The sequence below is a fragment of the Narcine bancroftii genome, chromosome 5 (assembly GCF_036971445.1).
Source record: "Narcine bancroftii isolate sNarBan1 chromosome 5, sNarBan1.hap1, whole genome shotgun sequence".
In the NCBI taxonomy this organism is placed as follows: domain Eukaryota; kingdom Metazoa; phylum Chordata; class Chondrichthyes; order Torpediniformes; family Narcinidae; genus Narcine; species Narcine bancroftii.
The window spans coordinates 176,036,057-176,051,297 of NC_091473.1; the positions used below are offsets into that span (position 1 = coordinate 176,036,057).

Here is a 15,241-nt window from a genome sequence, read left to right on the forward strand (position 1 = left end):
ATAGATTGAACTTTGAATAAATGGGGAGGGAGGGAGGGAAGGGAGGGGGGAAAAAGGGGAGAAAATGACACTATATATTCAAGAGAAAAATGTCTCTGTATTTTGGTCAGTAAGGTTCATAGTGTGAAAAAAAAACATGCTTGTGATACTGGTTCTTTGAGAATTGAAGCCAAAAAGCCTATTGGAATTTTTTGAGGTAATCTCAAGTAGGATGGACAAGGGGGAGGAGAGGCAGTGGATTTTGTGTATTTGGATTTTCAAAAGGCCTTTAATAAGGTGCTGCATAAGAGGCTGCTTTAATAAGATGAGAGCCCATGGAAGTACAGGAAAGATATTAGATTGGGCAGAAAGTAAAGGGTAGGAATAAAGGGATCCTGTTCTGGTTGGTTGCTGGTTACTAGAGGTGTTCTGCAGGGGTCAGTGTTGGGGCTGCTTTTGTTTACAATGCATATCAGTGATTTAGATTATGGATTGAATGGTTTTGTGGCTACGTTTACAAATGACACCAAGATTGGTGGTGGAGTAGGAAGTGTTAAACCAAAAGGTTGCAGAGACTTGGACGGTTTAGGAGAGCGGGCAAAGAAATGGCAGATGAGATACAACGTTGAGAAATCTACAGTTTGGAAAAAGAAATAAAAAGGTAAATTATTATTTAGATGGGGAGAAGATTCAAAATTTGTAAGTGCATAGGGACCTGGAGGTCTTCGTGCAGGATACCCTAACAGTTAACCACCAGGTTGGGTCAGCAGTCAAGAAAGTGAATGCTATGTTGGCATTCATTTCAAGAGGAATAGTGTAAGGAGGTGTTGATGAGGCTCTCTGGGGCACTGGTGAGATCTTATTTGGAGAACTGGGTGCAGTTTTTGGGCCCCTGGTCTTAGAAGGGGTGTACTGATGTTGAGAGAGTTCAGAATATTTGGGGATGATTCCTGGAATGCAAGGACTAACAGATGAGGAACGTTTAGCAGCTCTTGGACTGCATTCATTGGCAAATAGAAGATTGGGAGGGGATCTCATAGGAACATTTCAAATGCTGAAAGGATTGGACAGAGTAGATGTGAATAAGATGATTCCCTTTGTGGGTGAGTCCAGGACAAGAGGGGACAGTCGTAGAATTAGAGGGGACCCATTTAAAACAGAGATGAGGACAAATTTCTTTAGCCAGAGGGTCATGGATTTGTGGAATTCATTGCCATATACAGCTGTGGAGACCAGATCATTGGGGGAGATTGATAGGTATCAAGGAATTATGGAGGAAAAAGCCAGAAATTGGAACTAGATTTGAGAATGATTTGGGTCAGGAGGAGACTCGATGGGCCTGCTTCTTTTCCTTTATCTTGTGTAGAAAGAAAGAATACTGGCAAGAACTTTAATTACAAATTTGGTGTTTGTGGAGCAGCCTGGGAGCTGCAGTTTTAAACATGGGAAGGATACATTTGTGAGCATATCAAAATGGGCATTGTCAGCATTGAGGATCCCCCAAGTTTCTTTCACATGCTCATCAACTGCCCCTTCATTCTGTTTATACAATGAAGGTTGTTTATGGCCACTGAGTAATCCATACAGATAGATGCTGAGATTGGGATCAAATCCGGAGTTCCTGGAGCTAAGGAGGCAGCAAACACCTGCTGTGCTCCTCTAATTTTGGGAGGGCTCAACCCAAAGTGGGAATTTGGTTTCAAAGTACTGTTGGATAGTGAGGTATCGATGCAGAAATGAATTGATGAATACGAGTGTCCATTTGAACCTGGTAAAGGTTCAGATATAGAGAAAAGCATAGGGTGGGTGTGAGGACTTGGGCGACCTGTAGGGAGAAACGAAAGAAAAGTAGACGTGGATCATTGGAACAGAAGGGGAGCCCGGTGGTTTTTGACTGGGAAGAATTCTTTTTTTTTAAATAAAAAAACCAATGCAACAATAATTGTTCTTAAAATTGCCCTCAGTATGGATCTTGTCTTTTGAAATGCTGTTCTGGTGGTTTTAAATCCATTTCTATGATTTGTTTTGCTTTTGGTAAAGAGAATACAGGTAGTCTCTGACTTTACATCCAATGTGACTTATGGCCATCTGCACATATGACTGATTTAAAAAAAAATGTAAATATAAAAATTACGCTTTTGCAGTGAAAATTGGGACCTATCTTTGGCAGGGGTGGCCAACCCCTCGCGAGAGCTGGCCTTGATGGTTGCCATGTTGAATTTGACGAAAGATAAAACTGATGCAGTGAATTTCTGATTTGTGTCAGATGTAACACCGTCATAAGTTGAGGACCACCTGTACTGGAAATGCTCCACAGACCAGGCTGAACCTGTTGAGAGAAAGACATTAACCTTTCAGGTTGATGGTTTGTGTTCTGAACAGTTCTAATGAAAGGTCATGATCTGTAATAGTAACTGTTTCTTTAACTACAGTTGCTACCTGATCTGCCAAAATGGTATTTTGATTCCACATTTCAAGTATCTGCAGTGTTTTATAAATGCAAGTTTAGACATGCTTGTGCTGCCCCAAATGCCCCAATGAACCTACAGCCCCGGTACATTTTGAAGGGTAGGAGGAAACCGATGCGGACGTGAGAACGAACAGACTTTACAGACGGCACCAGATTTTGTCGATGGCACTGGTGTGGATCAGGAGTCGTCTAGTGAGCTTATCTTGAGAAACCTCCACTCAAAGTCATTGGTGTTTTGATTGTGAAGGTTCCTACTCAACATATCTGTGCTGCAAAACCCAAGATTCTCCCCTCTTAAAACCCAAGAGAACTACTGATAGAGGAATTAAAAAAAAAAATATGAGCAGGCCATCTGGCCCGTCAAGTTTGCATCACCATTCAATAAGATCATGGCTGATCTCTAGCTGTGTACCCAGCTCCACCAACCTGCCTTAATTCCCCTATTATGGAAAAATCTCTTTAATATGTCGTAAATATATTTAATGAGACAGTCTATACAGTTTCCCTGGGCAGTTCCTCCTCCTCTCAGTCTTTTGCCTCTCTTTCCCCATATCTCGAGGCTCTGTCCCCTAGTTTTAATCTCACCAACCAGTGGAAACAACTTCCCTGCCCATCTCTTTCATAATTTTGTGTTTCTATTATATTCCTCTCATTTTGAATTCCAATAACAATAATCCCAGGCGACTCAATTTCTCTTCCTAGGCTAAGCTCCCTCATCTCAGCAATCAATTGGCAAACCTCTTCTGCACCATCTCCAAAGCCAGTATATTCTTTCTCCGGTCAGGAGACCACAACTACATGCAGTACTCTCGGTATAGCCTCACTAGTACTCTGTGCAATTGCTGCAGAACTTTCCTGTTCTTAAATTCAATCTCTGTGGCAATGAAGGCCAACTTTCCATTTGCCTTCTTGGTTATCGGTGGTACCTGCCAACCAACCTTTTTCAATTTATGTATTTGCATTCCCAAGTTGCTCTGCACAACAGCATGCTGGAGTCTTTCACCATTTAAATAATAATAATCTGATCTTTTTTCTTCCCAAGTGCATGATCTGGCATTTACCAACCAACTGAGTGACTTTTCCCACTCTGCTATATCTCTCTGCAGACTCTTCGCGCCATCTGCACAATTTGCTTTTCCACTTTGTGTTGCTGTTTCGATATGTCACATTGGCCTGTCTAATACTTTTGACTCCTTCAGTTCTGCCAAAATCCACCCATTATTATCAAAGCGCAGTATCTATTCTCTCAAAGACGTGCATTTCATAATTGTCCCTAATTACTCAATGCAGTTAAATACTGTAGTTGGTTTCTAGGCTTTAAGAAAAGCTTGAAATAAAACTAAATACAATTGTTTGCCCCTTTGTAGAGAATGGATAGCTGTGAAACTTGATCCCAGGCTTGGTGGCAAAAGAAATGGAATTTGACTGTCTGACCTTCTTAAAATTGAAACCTTTGTACTCACAATTCACCTTTACCTCCAGCTGATTGAATACTGTCATGGGAGTATTGTGTTCTAGGAAAGGGAATCCTATTTCAGATGCCAATTTATATTTAACAGTATTTCAATAGGTTCCCTCAATCTTCTTGCTTCTAAAGGCCTGTGTGAATCACCAAATCGAACTTGCATGCTCCATGGGGTTCATTGCCTGGACCAAGAAATGTGCAGTTCTAACCTAACACAGTTTAATAAGAATTATTGGAAGGGAATAAACTTTTTTTGTGTAGTCCCTGATGCGCCATCTTTGAATTTATCCTTATTTAATTTGGAAATTCAGTTCAGCATGGCAAGTTTGCTGTAGCCAGAGGTCGTCTTTTGTTTAAGAATGATTATATAGGTTCTGAATAATTAGCAGATGCAAGATGGGTTTCTGTACTGTAATGGCAAATGTATTTCCTAATAACCCATATTTCCACACATCAGAGTTTAAGTGGCAAAGAGAGATATTTGCATTTTAATTAAAATAAAATTGCATTAGGTTAAAATGAGTCAGAATTTTATTTCTGCCATTGCAATAGGAACAATATTTCAGAGAATATTGCATTAATTTGACAGATTCAACTATGCTCCCATTCCCTGTTAAATTGTTACCTTGTTTTACAGCCTCCATATCTACTGCAACAACATGCGATCCAGTTGTAGAAGAACACTTTCGCCGAAGCCTTGGGGAGAAATACAAGCAACCAGAACCTGTGACGAATTCGGTTTCTATCACAGGATCAGTGGATGATCACTTTGCCAAAGCTCTCGGAGAAACATGGCTTCAAATCAAGGCTGCCAAAGATGGAGTTTCTAGCAGCCCTGATTCTGGTTCCAGAAGAGGACAGTCCTCCCCTTCCTCCCACATGGTCAATCACAATCACTCTCCGTCGGTTGTGTCGTGAAGAGCAGACCGCATTGCATTCTGTGCTGAGTGAACTGCATGGTTTGACTGCTTAAATAAGTGGGGAGGGGGATTTTTTTTTTTAAAAAAAACCAGACACTTTTGTGTATTTGCTTGGCATTTGCAAAAGGGTTCCCTAAAAATAGCAGGAGCTATACATATAAATTGTATGATGTAGCATCCTAATCTCCTGCCTCAGTTACCAAAGAAACCTCTGATGCAATTCTGCTACCCCAAAAAGCCATGTTAAGATTGGTTGACCCAAACGCTTTGGCCTCCTGCTAGTTTCTTTGACTAGAATTTGTGTGGTTTGCTTTACGTTGCTTTTCTGTTATGTAATTTTATATGTTTTATATACTTGAAAAGAACTGTATGTCTGATTTGCACTATTGGGGAGTGGTGAGGTTGCTTGTCAACTTTACATCAGATTTTCTTGTTTTGTTAGATGGCAAACTGCTGACAATGGGGGCTTAGTAGATTGTATATCGTGCTGTAGAGGCAGAGCAACTTTGGAAGGGAAAGTCTCATACAGGTATAAGCCTTTCTCTATCTCCAGAATACATTTTGTACTTTGTGCTCACAACTGGACTGCGTTTTTCTTTCAAAGAACTCGGGCATTTTTTTTCCCCTACACCCTTCATTTGTATTTGTCAGCTTGTTTAACTAGATTTGAGATACGAAGGTCAATAGTGCTTTCTATATGAGTTAGCTGCATGATGTTTAAAAATAGCTGGTATCTATATTGTATAGGCATAATGAAAATTAATACTAGAGCTTTTTCTTCAGAATTGTAGTTTATTTTCATCAGTAACAGTCCTAGAAACTTACTGCTGGTACAGTTTTACTCAATGACATTTAAGCATGTATTCACACTGGTAGAATTCAGCAAAAGAGGATAGCCCTCAGGAAAGGTCTGCACATAATATTCAGTAGATTATAAATTCCAATGGTACAGGTGGCAAAAGCTTTGTTTGTGCATGACTGAATAATTATTGCATAATGAATACAATTTGCTTAATAAAATGATAAACTAGCTCCCATAAAGTCTGAAATCAGACTGTTTTACAGATAAACAAGTCGATTACTTGGCTTTAATGTGGTAATGCAGATGGTCATGGCTTGCAGAATACGTTGTTTTTTTTTTGTTTTGATACGTACTCTAGTCCTGTGCCAAGGTGTACATTCCTGCAATAGTATTATGCTGATTTGTTTGCTGTTTTACTCGTTACGACAACTAGAGGCAGAGGTACAGAAGGAGCTGTGTAATGCTTGATGGCTTCCCAATTTCGCTTTTGCCTTTGACAAAGTCACACACGCCCATACATTCCGTCACTCCAATAAAAACCATACACATTTCGTCGCCACCTTACTGGGTAGTTACCGCTTGTCTGCTTTGGCATTCAGTACCCTACTCTGTAGGTAAATCACTAAATGAACAATTTTTATATAGGTAACTATAAGACCATCATTACGCTGTGCGTAAAGAATGTACAAAAAAATTCGTAGGTATTTTTTGAGGAACAATTAATTTGTTAATGATGTGTAGCTATTTAATTTTCCCTATCCTTTTTGTTGTAATCATGCAGTTTTTTTTTGTTTGGAGAAAAAAGTTGATCTTTTTTGTTTGGTGTAGATTTGTCTGTTATAAGGTAAAAGTGCAGGAACACAGTTATCTATGGAAACACTGCGTTAGCATTAATAGCCACTAGTTCATTACTGCTACAGGCTACTGTGCATTACAATGGTAGAAGGCTGTAGATGCTGTCTGTGAACGCTATCCGTCTGGTCACTTGGCTGTTTTTTTTAAAAACAAAATGAGACAACTGAACAAGAATTCAAACAGCAATCCAGGGATTGTGGACTTGTTATAAATTTTGTGGAGACTGCAAAATGTTCTGAAATATATATAGACCAGGTTTGTCTACAATTTTCGTTATTGCAGAGAGCAGAAATGTCTACAGTGTACTCGCTGTTTCAGTTTGTAAATTTGAACTCTATCCCTCTTGTTTGCGGCCTTGTTTCACCCAAAATGGAAAAAAAAGCTTTTGACGGGCCACTTTTTGTACTTAAAGTAGCCTCAAAGAACAATAAAGTGCTCTTAAATCATTTTGATTCTTGCGATTTGATTGTGGTTATTTTCCTGTTTTTAAGTAAGTATAGAATATCATGCAACTATTGTTTAAAATCTAGCAAAATTTGTGTTCTTCATCTGAAGACCTCCGTGTCCTTTACAACCGGTGAACTCACTGGAAAATGCAATCCGTTTTGGTGGCCTTCGCTTTAAGTGAGTAATCCAACTGTAGCAGTGTTAACTTAAAGAAGGAAGGAAAGTTCACCTAAAATAGTTTATTGCTCTATAATATGGCTTCACATTTTTATCAACCATGTTTTCACCAGCTGTACAAAATAGAGGTTGTCCAAACCAATGACATCAAAAAAGTTGTTTCATTATTATTCATAACTTAAGGATTTAAAACTTTGATAACAATTTGAAATTGTTAATTTCTCCTTTGAGGAATTGAAGTTGGGAAATTCTTTTGGACTACCTTGCCTCAATAATTTGATCATTTTAAAAAGGTCTGCATTTGTGAAAGTGGCCCATGTTCTTCTGGTTATAAATCATTAATCATTCTAAATTCAGATACTACAACAAAGATTTTTTTTCTTTTTGTCAGTACAGTCGCTGCTTCACAATCTTTTGAGTGGGAATTGTAAAAAAAAAAGTAACATCCTGAACTGAAGAATTGTTGAGGAATGGTTTGTGTCTAAATTCAATAACTAAATTGCTTTATTGTCTCACAGGATTGAAAAAAAAACAATAATCTGATTCTGTCTCCATGTCAGATAAATATGAGAGTTAAATGCCAGCTTTGAACAAACTTAAAATTTCAATTTTTGCACAAAAATATGAAGCTGTATCTTTCCAAGAATTGCCTCTTGAAATAATCAACTCCTCTATGGGTGCAGTACATTATTTAACTATCTATTGTATCCGAAGCATGTTGTATTTTGATCAATTTTGCAGAGTATATTAGTAAGCACGAGATAAACTGATTTAATAGCCTGAAACTTCAGCCTTACATTAACATTTGAGGGAGGGGAATGAGAAAATGTTATCAGTAAAAGGTAAAAATCTGTACAAGGAGTGTAAAATATAAAAGATGGACTATCAGCCTTTTTCCCCACTGTACTGCGTTCACCAGTTTGATACGAGGTGGGAAAAAGTGATCCTTTATTCCTTTTTTTTCTGAATTAAGATGGTTTTTTTTTTTGTCCCTCTTGATTTCCTTCCAAATAGTTGTTACCCAGCTGCTTTTGTAATAATGTATTAGGCAGGAACTTTGCTTTCCTTACCCAGTTTGGGCAGGCGTGACTCTCGATTCACAAACTTGTGGTTGATGCTGGACTTCCGTCTGCTAGAGCCGGTGGAGTTCGTGCAGCATCCAGATTGCCACAGAAAACAACTTGCCGCAGTCTTCTCTGGTTCTGAGTGGGCAATCCTGGAATTACGAGAGGTGCAGACATCTTGTGAATGAATTAAGATTCTTGAGCAACCAAAAAAAACACGAGATATTTGCTGTTACTGTTGCAGAATGATAACCTTGCACCCAACCTTCCCTCACTCATTCCTTGCCACATAATGGCAGATCTAGTTTTAAGAAGTTGGCAAACCAGAAGGAGTTAAATCTCTCTCTTTCCTCTTTAATATATGACAATATAAAATTGTTGTCTGGAGGCTTGGATTGATGTACAGCGTACCAGTTCAAACTGCAGGATCTGGTAATAGAGTTCATTTTTAAATGGAAAAATATAAAAAGAGGAAAACTAATAATCTCAATTAATTCACCAGTTGGAGAAAACTTGATAACCTTTCAAGCACGTACTCAAGCCATAGATGAGCAATGAGGTATTGTTCATACTCACTAATGGGAAAGAGAAACCACTCGATTACTGTTTTTGTGTTGGATTGTGTAAATCTCGACCTGTTTTTGAAATAACAAGTTAGAAATTGGAATAAAAGCAAATTACTATCTTTTGAGTTTTCTGGAATTTCATCTAAGTTTGATTGATAATCCAACTTGCTGCTACTACTTTCTTGTAGAAACTAGGTGAATGGCAACCTCCTCCAAACTGTATTTTCAAACTCTAATTGGATTTTGTTTCAAATGTTGGCGCATTGTGAGGAAATTGCACTGGGAAGGCATTGCTCAATTTATGGCTTTTTGCTTCTGATGTTTTCTTGGGCTTAGTTTCTCAGACTTATTTCCGTAGACAGTGAAGAAAGCAAATGTCTATCAGGTTGGGAATCATTTTAGTATATTTTTGTATCAAAAAAAAAGGATTTTGTAATGGAGTTATCTTTGTTTTGTTTTAAAACAAAGTGAATTTGGACAGTTTGTGTAAAAGAAAAAAGTCCAAAATATATGAAAGCCAGATGGACAAATTTGTGGAAAGTTCTACCTCTGTCAATTTCAACCTGATGTGGTGGAGGCCTTCTCCCAGACATCCACCCAGTTTGAAAAGAGCCAGATGTTTTTTTTTAAAAAGACATTCACTCCATGAGGGTGGCACAGCTGCAGCATCGGCAACCGCGGATCAAATCTGGCGCTGTCCGAAAAGAGTTTGCGTTTTCCCTGTGCCTGCATGGGCTTTTTCTGGGTGGTCCAGTTCAAAAATTACCAGGTCAATTGGGCAGCACAGGGTTTTGGGCCTGAAGAGCCTGTTTACTGTGCTGCATACGTTTTTAAAAAATAATAATAATTGGAGATCTGAAGCAAAACTTGCTGCAGTTTTATTTTACCCCATCAAATCTATTTTGGGGTTCAGTCCTTTGACTTCAGTTTAATTGTTCAGACGTAAGCATTTGGATAATCTTCCATAATTTTGGAAAATAAAAAATTTGAGTAAAACGTCTACTGTGAACAAACAAACAAATTGTAATAAAACAGTAAATGATAGGGAACCTTGCGATACTGTAAAACATTTGGCTGACTATCTAGAAGATGGGGGGAAAAAAATAACACAATGTACACCAGGAAATGAAAATTTTAAAAACTACAGATGCTGGAAATCTGATATTTAAAAATTGGGTGTCCTGGTCAGGTACCAGCTGTTGAAAGACAGACAATGCTTTGGATCAAAGACCCTGTCTGAGTAGGTGTAGCCGTCCTGATGATCTGAGCAGACATGTTTTGAAAGTTCTCCATTGAAAAGTATTAAAGAGACAGCTCAAATCAGAATTTTAGCATCAAAAATGGATAAAACTAAATGACCAAGGCACCAAAAACTGAAGAAGCAACAGCTCAACCAGGAACATCAAGTGGAAGCTGGACGAGGAGGAGTCCTGGGACTGGCTGAACCCAGCAGAGCTGGGGGGGTGTTGGGCCAAGATATAGCCACCATCCTGATCAAAACGGAAAATTTGTGCACTTGTTTCGTGAGGGATGAATCAGTGATGTATCAGAAATTAAAGAAATCGTGGAAGATTTAATGGAATGAATGACTCAAGTGGAGGCTGAGCTGGACAAACCAAAAGACAGACTAAAAGCTCGAGAAGGAAAAGCAAAAACATGAGACACAGAAAAGGAATGATGGACGAGATCGACCATGAGGAAAATATCAGCAGACGAAACAAGGTAAGAATCTTTGGAGTGAGAGAAGGAATCGAGGGGAAAGACCCAGTGAGCTTTGAAATATGGATTCCACAAACGCTGGGACAAAACAAAGGCTAAGTTGCAAATTGAAAGTGCTCACTGAACCCTCGGATGCAGAAGAACCAGTGAACGTCGACCATGACCAGTCCCGGTAAGACTTTTAAGTTACTGGGCTAGGAATGGGATCTTGGGAACTCCATACAAATATTTTTTTTCAAATAACAATGGCCCATTAGTTGAGGACAATAAAAGTAATTTTTTTTTTCAGGATTTTAGTACTGCATTGGTCAAAGAAAGAAGGGAATTTAATGAAGTAAAGAGACAACTGCTATCTAAAAAAATTTAAATATTTGATGACTTACCCACAAGGTTGAATGATCAGAAGGTATTCGATGAATTTTCAAGAACAAAGTGGAAGAATTAAGAAAGTTATGAAAAGATCAAAGTTGCTAGATGAAAAGACCATTTTAAAATGGGACTAACTGAAAGAAGTATTTTTATTTTCTGCTAAAAGAAACATTGTAACGTACTTGGAGAGTTCTGGAAAGAAAGGAAAGTGATGGAGAAAGAAGCAGGGTGGGAACTCCGATTTAAGGGGGAAAATTACGCTAAAGGGAGGGGTTCTTTTTTGGAAGATTCTGCAGGCTTTTCTCGCAGCCTTCTGGGTTCTATTGTTAACCTTACTGTCCGAGCTAGGGATGTGTATGTTTCATAAAAGGGAAATTTAACAGTATTAAAAAAATATTGCGAAGATTTTGTTATACAATATTTGTTTGAAAACACTAATGTTTATTAGTCTTTATTAATGCGATAAACTGGTTGGTGAAAAGGAAAAGTGTCCTGGAATACCTGAAGAAATTAGGTATGGCAGGAAACGTATAAAATTGGAACATGATAAATTAAAAAGAGGACAGGTAGGATAAATAATATCATATTCCTTTGGTTCAAAGGCAAGAGGGGCAGCACCAGTGTTGATAGAAGACACTTCGATCAAGCCAGAAGGTTTATGGAGAACATGGACATTTATGAATATTTATGCTCAATTATGACAATGAAATCTTTATAAAGGATATCTTAAAAATGGCAGAGGGAAGGCAAATATATATTGGTTAAAGGAGAACAGCAATGAGGGCGAAAGCAACAAAAACCACAATTTCATCTATGGAGGCAATTAAATCCCACAGAGAGACTACTCCTTTTACTCAAGAATGCCTGATTCACATACAAGGGTTGACTTATTTTCAAAGTCTTCCCATTTAAAAAGTAGACTGATTAAAAACAGAATACCTATTGAGGCTTCTATCAGAACACTTACATTAAATATTGCAATAATGGAAAGGCAAGAAAATTATACAGATAGCTTCTTAATACCACACTACTGAAAAGAACATACTTGTGCAAATCTATAAAGAGACATAGAAATATTTTGTGAAACAAATCCACTGTCTACTAACAATAGTTTTTGATATGGGTCATGCTCAAGGCATATTTGAAGGGACAAATTATATCCTATACAAAGACTCTAAAGAGACAAAATATGGCAGAAGTAAATAGTCTGGAGAAAGGCATAAAATTAGAATAAAATGTCAAAGAACATGACTACGAGAAGAGTACAGATTACTGGAAAATAAAAAATCTTATGTGGCGGCCCGCAATTGCGGAGATTAGGCCGGCATATCGTGCGGCAGCAGACGCGGACAGACCGCTAAAGCGACTCCCAGGACAATGAACCGGCAGGGGTAGAAGCTAGGTCAACATTAGACCAACAGCCCTAAAATGGCGTTGGTCAAGCTGCCCAGCTAACTCAGCAGAAACAGGCTGGGGAAGAAGGGAATTCATATGCATGGATCTTCTTGCCCGCTATTATTTAGATGTCTGACTCAGTCAATCAGCAAAAATGGTAGGAACTTGAACAGTATAAAAGCAGCCTTTCCAACCCTAATAAAGGAGTGAGATTAACCTCCCCCACTGTGTGTGTTTCTTTGTAGCGATCGGCTACACTAAGATACAGCTTTTTCTGTTGTATATGTTTGTGTTTATACTAAAAACAAGTTAGGCAAATGGCGCACAAAGTTTTATCTTGGCAGATTAAAACAGGAGTCAGCAAGAATGATAAATGCTATAAAAACAGAGACACACACTCTAGTATTCAAACAAAAGGAAATCAATTAAATTTTTAGACAATGTTACACAAAATTATATAAATGAGAATTACTAGGAGATGAGAATGAAATGGAAAATCTTTTATTTAATGTTGATTTTCCAAAACTAGGAGAGAGAAAGGATAGAAAAATACACTCTCTTTACAAGGGAAGGAATTGAAAAGGCTCTGAGTACCCTAATAAATCACCAGGGGAGGATGGATTTCCACATGACTTTTGCAGACAATTTAACTAACTATTAATGGATGTTCTGGACCAAGCAGTAGAAACAGACTCACCCAGAATCATTCTCAACTGCGATTATTATAGTGTTAACAAGATAGAAAGACCCATTAAAAACTTCATGTAGACAAATATCCCTGTTAAATTCTGAATACAAGATACCTAAGAAAGTATTGGCTATAGGTTAGGCTAATATTTACCAAAATTGATACATACAGATCAAGCAGGATTTGTTTAAGGAAGACATTCCTCAAATAGTCTAGGAAGATTATTTAATATAATACACATGGCAAAATTTGAACAGAATCCAAGTATTACAGTCTCCCTGAATGTGGAAAAAGCATTCAACCGTTTAGAATCGTCCTTTCTATTTAAAACATTGGAAACATTTGACATAGGCAGAACATTTATAAAATGGATAAAAACTTTATACCATAAACCACAAGCTAAATTTATTACTGATAATCAGTGGGGTTCCCCTTGAGTAGATTGAGTAGACAGGGATGCCCCCTGTCTCCAGCACTTTTTATTTTATTGATTGAACTGCTGGTGGAGATAATGAGGGGATCTGGATATAAAGGGCTTCAAAGTTGGACAAGAAGAACCTTTCCTTTCCACTCACATGCCATCTTGAGCAATGCCTTACTAATCACGGAGCACTGATGGTGTAGGGATTGCTTAAGCTGGTATGTGAGGGGAAAGAAAAGTTCGAAAATGACTACTTTAACAACTGGATTTTCACTAAAAGTGTATAAAATAACCATGTAAACAGCTCGACCTAGACAACAGTGTACCTAACTATAACTGTCACAAAGACCATATGTGGTATCACTGTGCAAAACAGTGTGTAGACTTTCTCCAATATAAAGATAGACATGAAGTATAGTTAAATATTTCATCATGTCTTTATTGGGATTGACTCTTTGAAATAACGCAAGAAATAAAATTAGTCTATTTAGTGACGATGTGCTGCTATGCCTATCAGACCCAGCTACTTTGGAAAAATTACAAGGAACACTAGAAAAATATGGAAGAATATCAGGCTATAAAATAAATTTAGACAAAAGTGAGATAATGCCATTAAAAATTTTGAATATGAAAGATACCAAAAAGGAAGTAAATTTAAATGAAAGATGGATGGAATAAAATATCGTGGAATAGCATCTGACAACAACTTACAAAATCTGTATAAACTAAATTGTTTCTCCTCTTGGGAAGATAGAAAAGGGACCTGCAGAAATGGAAAGACTGATTACCCTAGTGGGAAGGGTTAATTGTGTCAAAATGAAAGTGATGCCAAGACTGCAGAATCCTTTTCAATAGCTGCCTATTCTGTTACCTACAAACTTCTTTAAACCACTAAACAATCATTTTGGACAGTTCCTGTGGAAAAATAACGTACCAAGAATCACACTGGAAAAACTGATATGGGACTATGGGCTGGAAGGACTTAGAGTTCCAGATTTCAAAAAAATACTACTTAGCCGCACAGGCTAGATTTCTCACAGCCTTCTTCATTGGACTCAAGTCCCCGGCTTGGTTACAGATGGGAATGTACTCAATGGAGCAGAGGGAGAAAAGGATTTTTTATCTAAAAATAGGGTGTCAAATTATTAGAAAAAGACATAGTCTCATACTAATACATTTGATAAGAGCATGGCAAGAAATTAATGAATATATAGGAAAAAAAAAGAAGGGATATCAATAAAAGTACAACTGTGTAAAAATGAACATGGGCAATAGAATATTAAATTCATGGTATTACAAAGGTATAAGATATATTAAAGACTTATATGGAAGGAACTCATGTCATTTGAACAATTAAAACACAAATACGGACTGGCCAATGGGACCTTCTTCTGTTTTCTCCAGCTTAAATAGTTCTTAAGAGAAAGATGGGGACCAATGCTGACCCCACCTGAAATTAGTGAAACTGAACAAATGGTTTGGATGAGGAATACATCCAAATTTAAAACAAAAATGTACTATGATCTCCAGAGTGGAAGTGCAAAACCAAGATTACAGAGGTCAAGGGAAAGAAGGGAGTTGGACTTGGGTGTGATGATTTCAGAAAGAAGCTGGTCAGGTTGGTGTGAGGGCAGTGTGACATCAATTACAAATCAAGATATGGACTGGTTCAGTATAAATTTTCCATCAATTATATCTTACCCCATAGAAGTTACATAGATCAAAGGGAGAAATTTCAGAGGTGTTTCAGATGTGGGACTGAGACAGGAACCTTTCTACATGCCACGTGATCATTCATGAAAGTGAGACAATTTTGGCAAGGAATCGCAGAAAAATTAACCAGGATAACAGGAGTGGCCTTTGCAGGTGACCCAGAGCTATATCTGATAGGTAATTTTATGGAA

General features: G+C 37.8%; 2 protein-coding genes across 2 annotated transcripts in view; one reads left to right on the forward strand and one right to left on the reverse strand.

The window, feature by feature from the left end:
* vgll4b (vestigial-like family member 4b) overlaps window positions 1–6,943 on the forward strand; it is a 139,378-nt gene extending 132,435 nt beyond the window's left edge. Inside the window, exon 6 of the mRNA XM_069939871.1 lies at window positions 4,552–6,943. Within this exon, the coding sequence (XP_069795972.1) occupies window positions 4,552–4,832 (281 nt within the window). The 3' untranslated portion in view covers window positions 4,833–6,943. The remainder of the gene's footprint in view (window positions 1–4,551) is intronic.
* A 1,289-nt stretch (window positions 6,944–8,232) lies between these two features.
* Window positions 8,233–15,241, reverse strand: part of atg7 (ATG7 autophagy related 7 homolog (S. cerevisiae)) — a 226,296-nt gene continuing 219,287 nt past the window's right edge. The window contains exon 18 of the mRNA XM_069939867.1: window positions 8,233–8,331. Within this exon, the coding sequence (XP_069795968.1) occupies window positions 8,248–8,331 (84 nt within the window). The 3' untranslated portion in view covers window positions 8,233–8,247. The remainder of the gene's footprint in view (window positions 8,332–15,241) is intronic.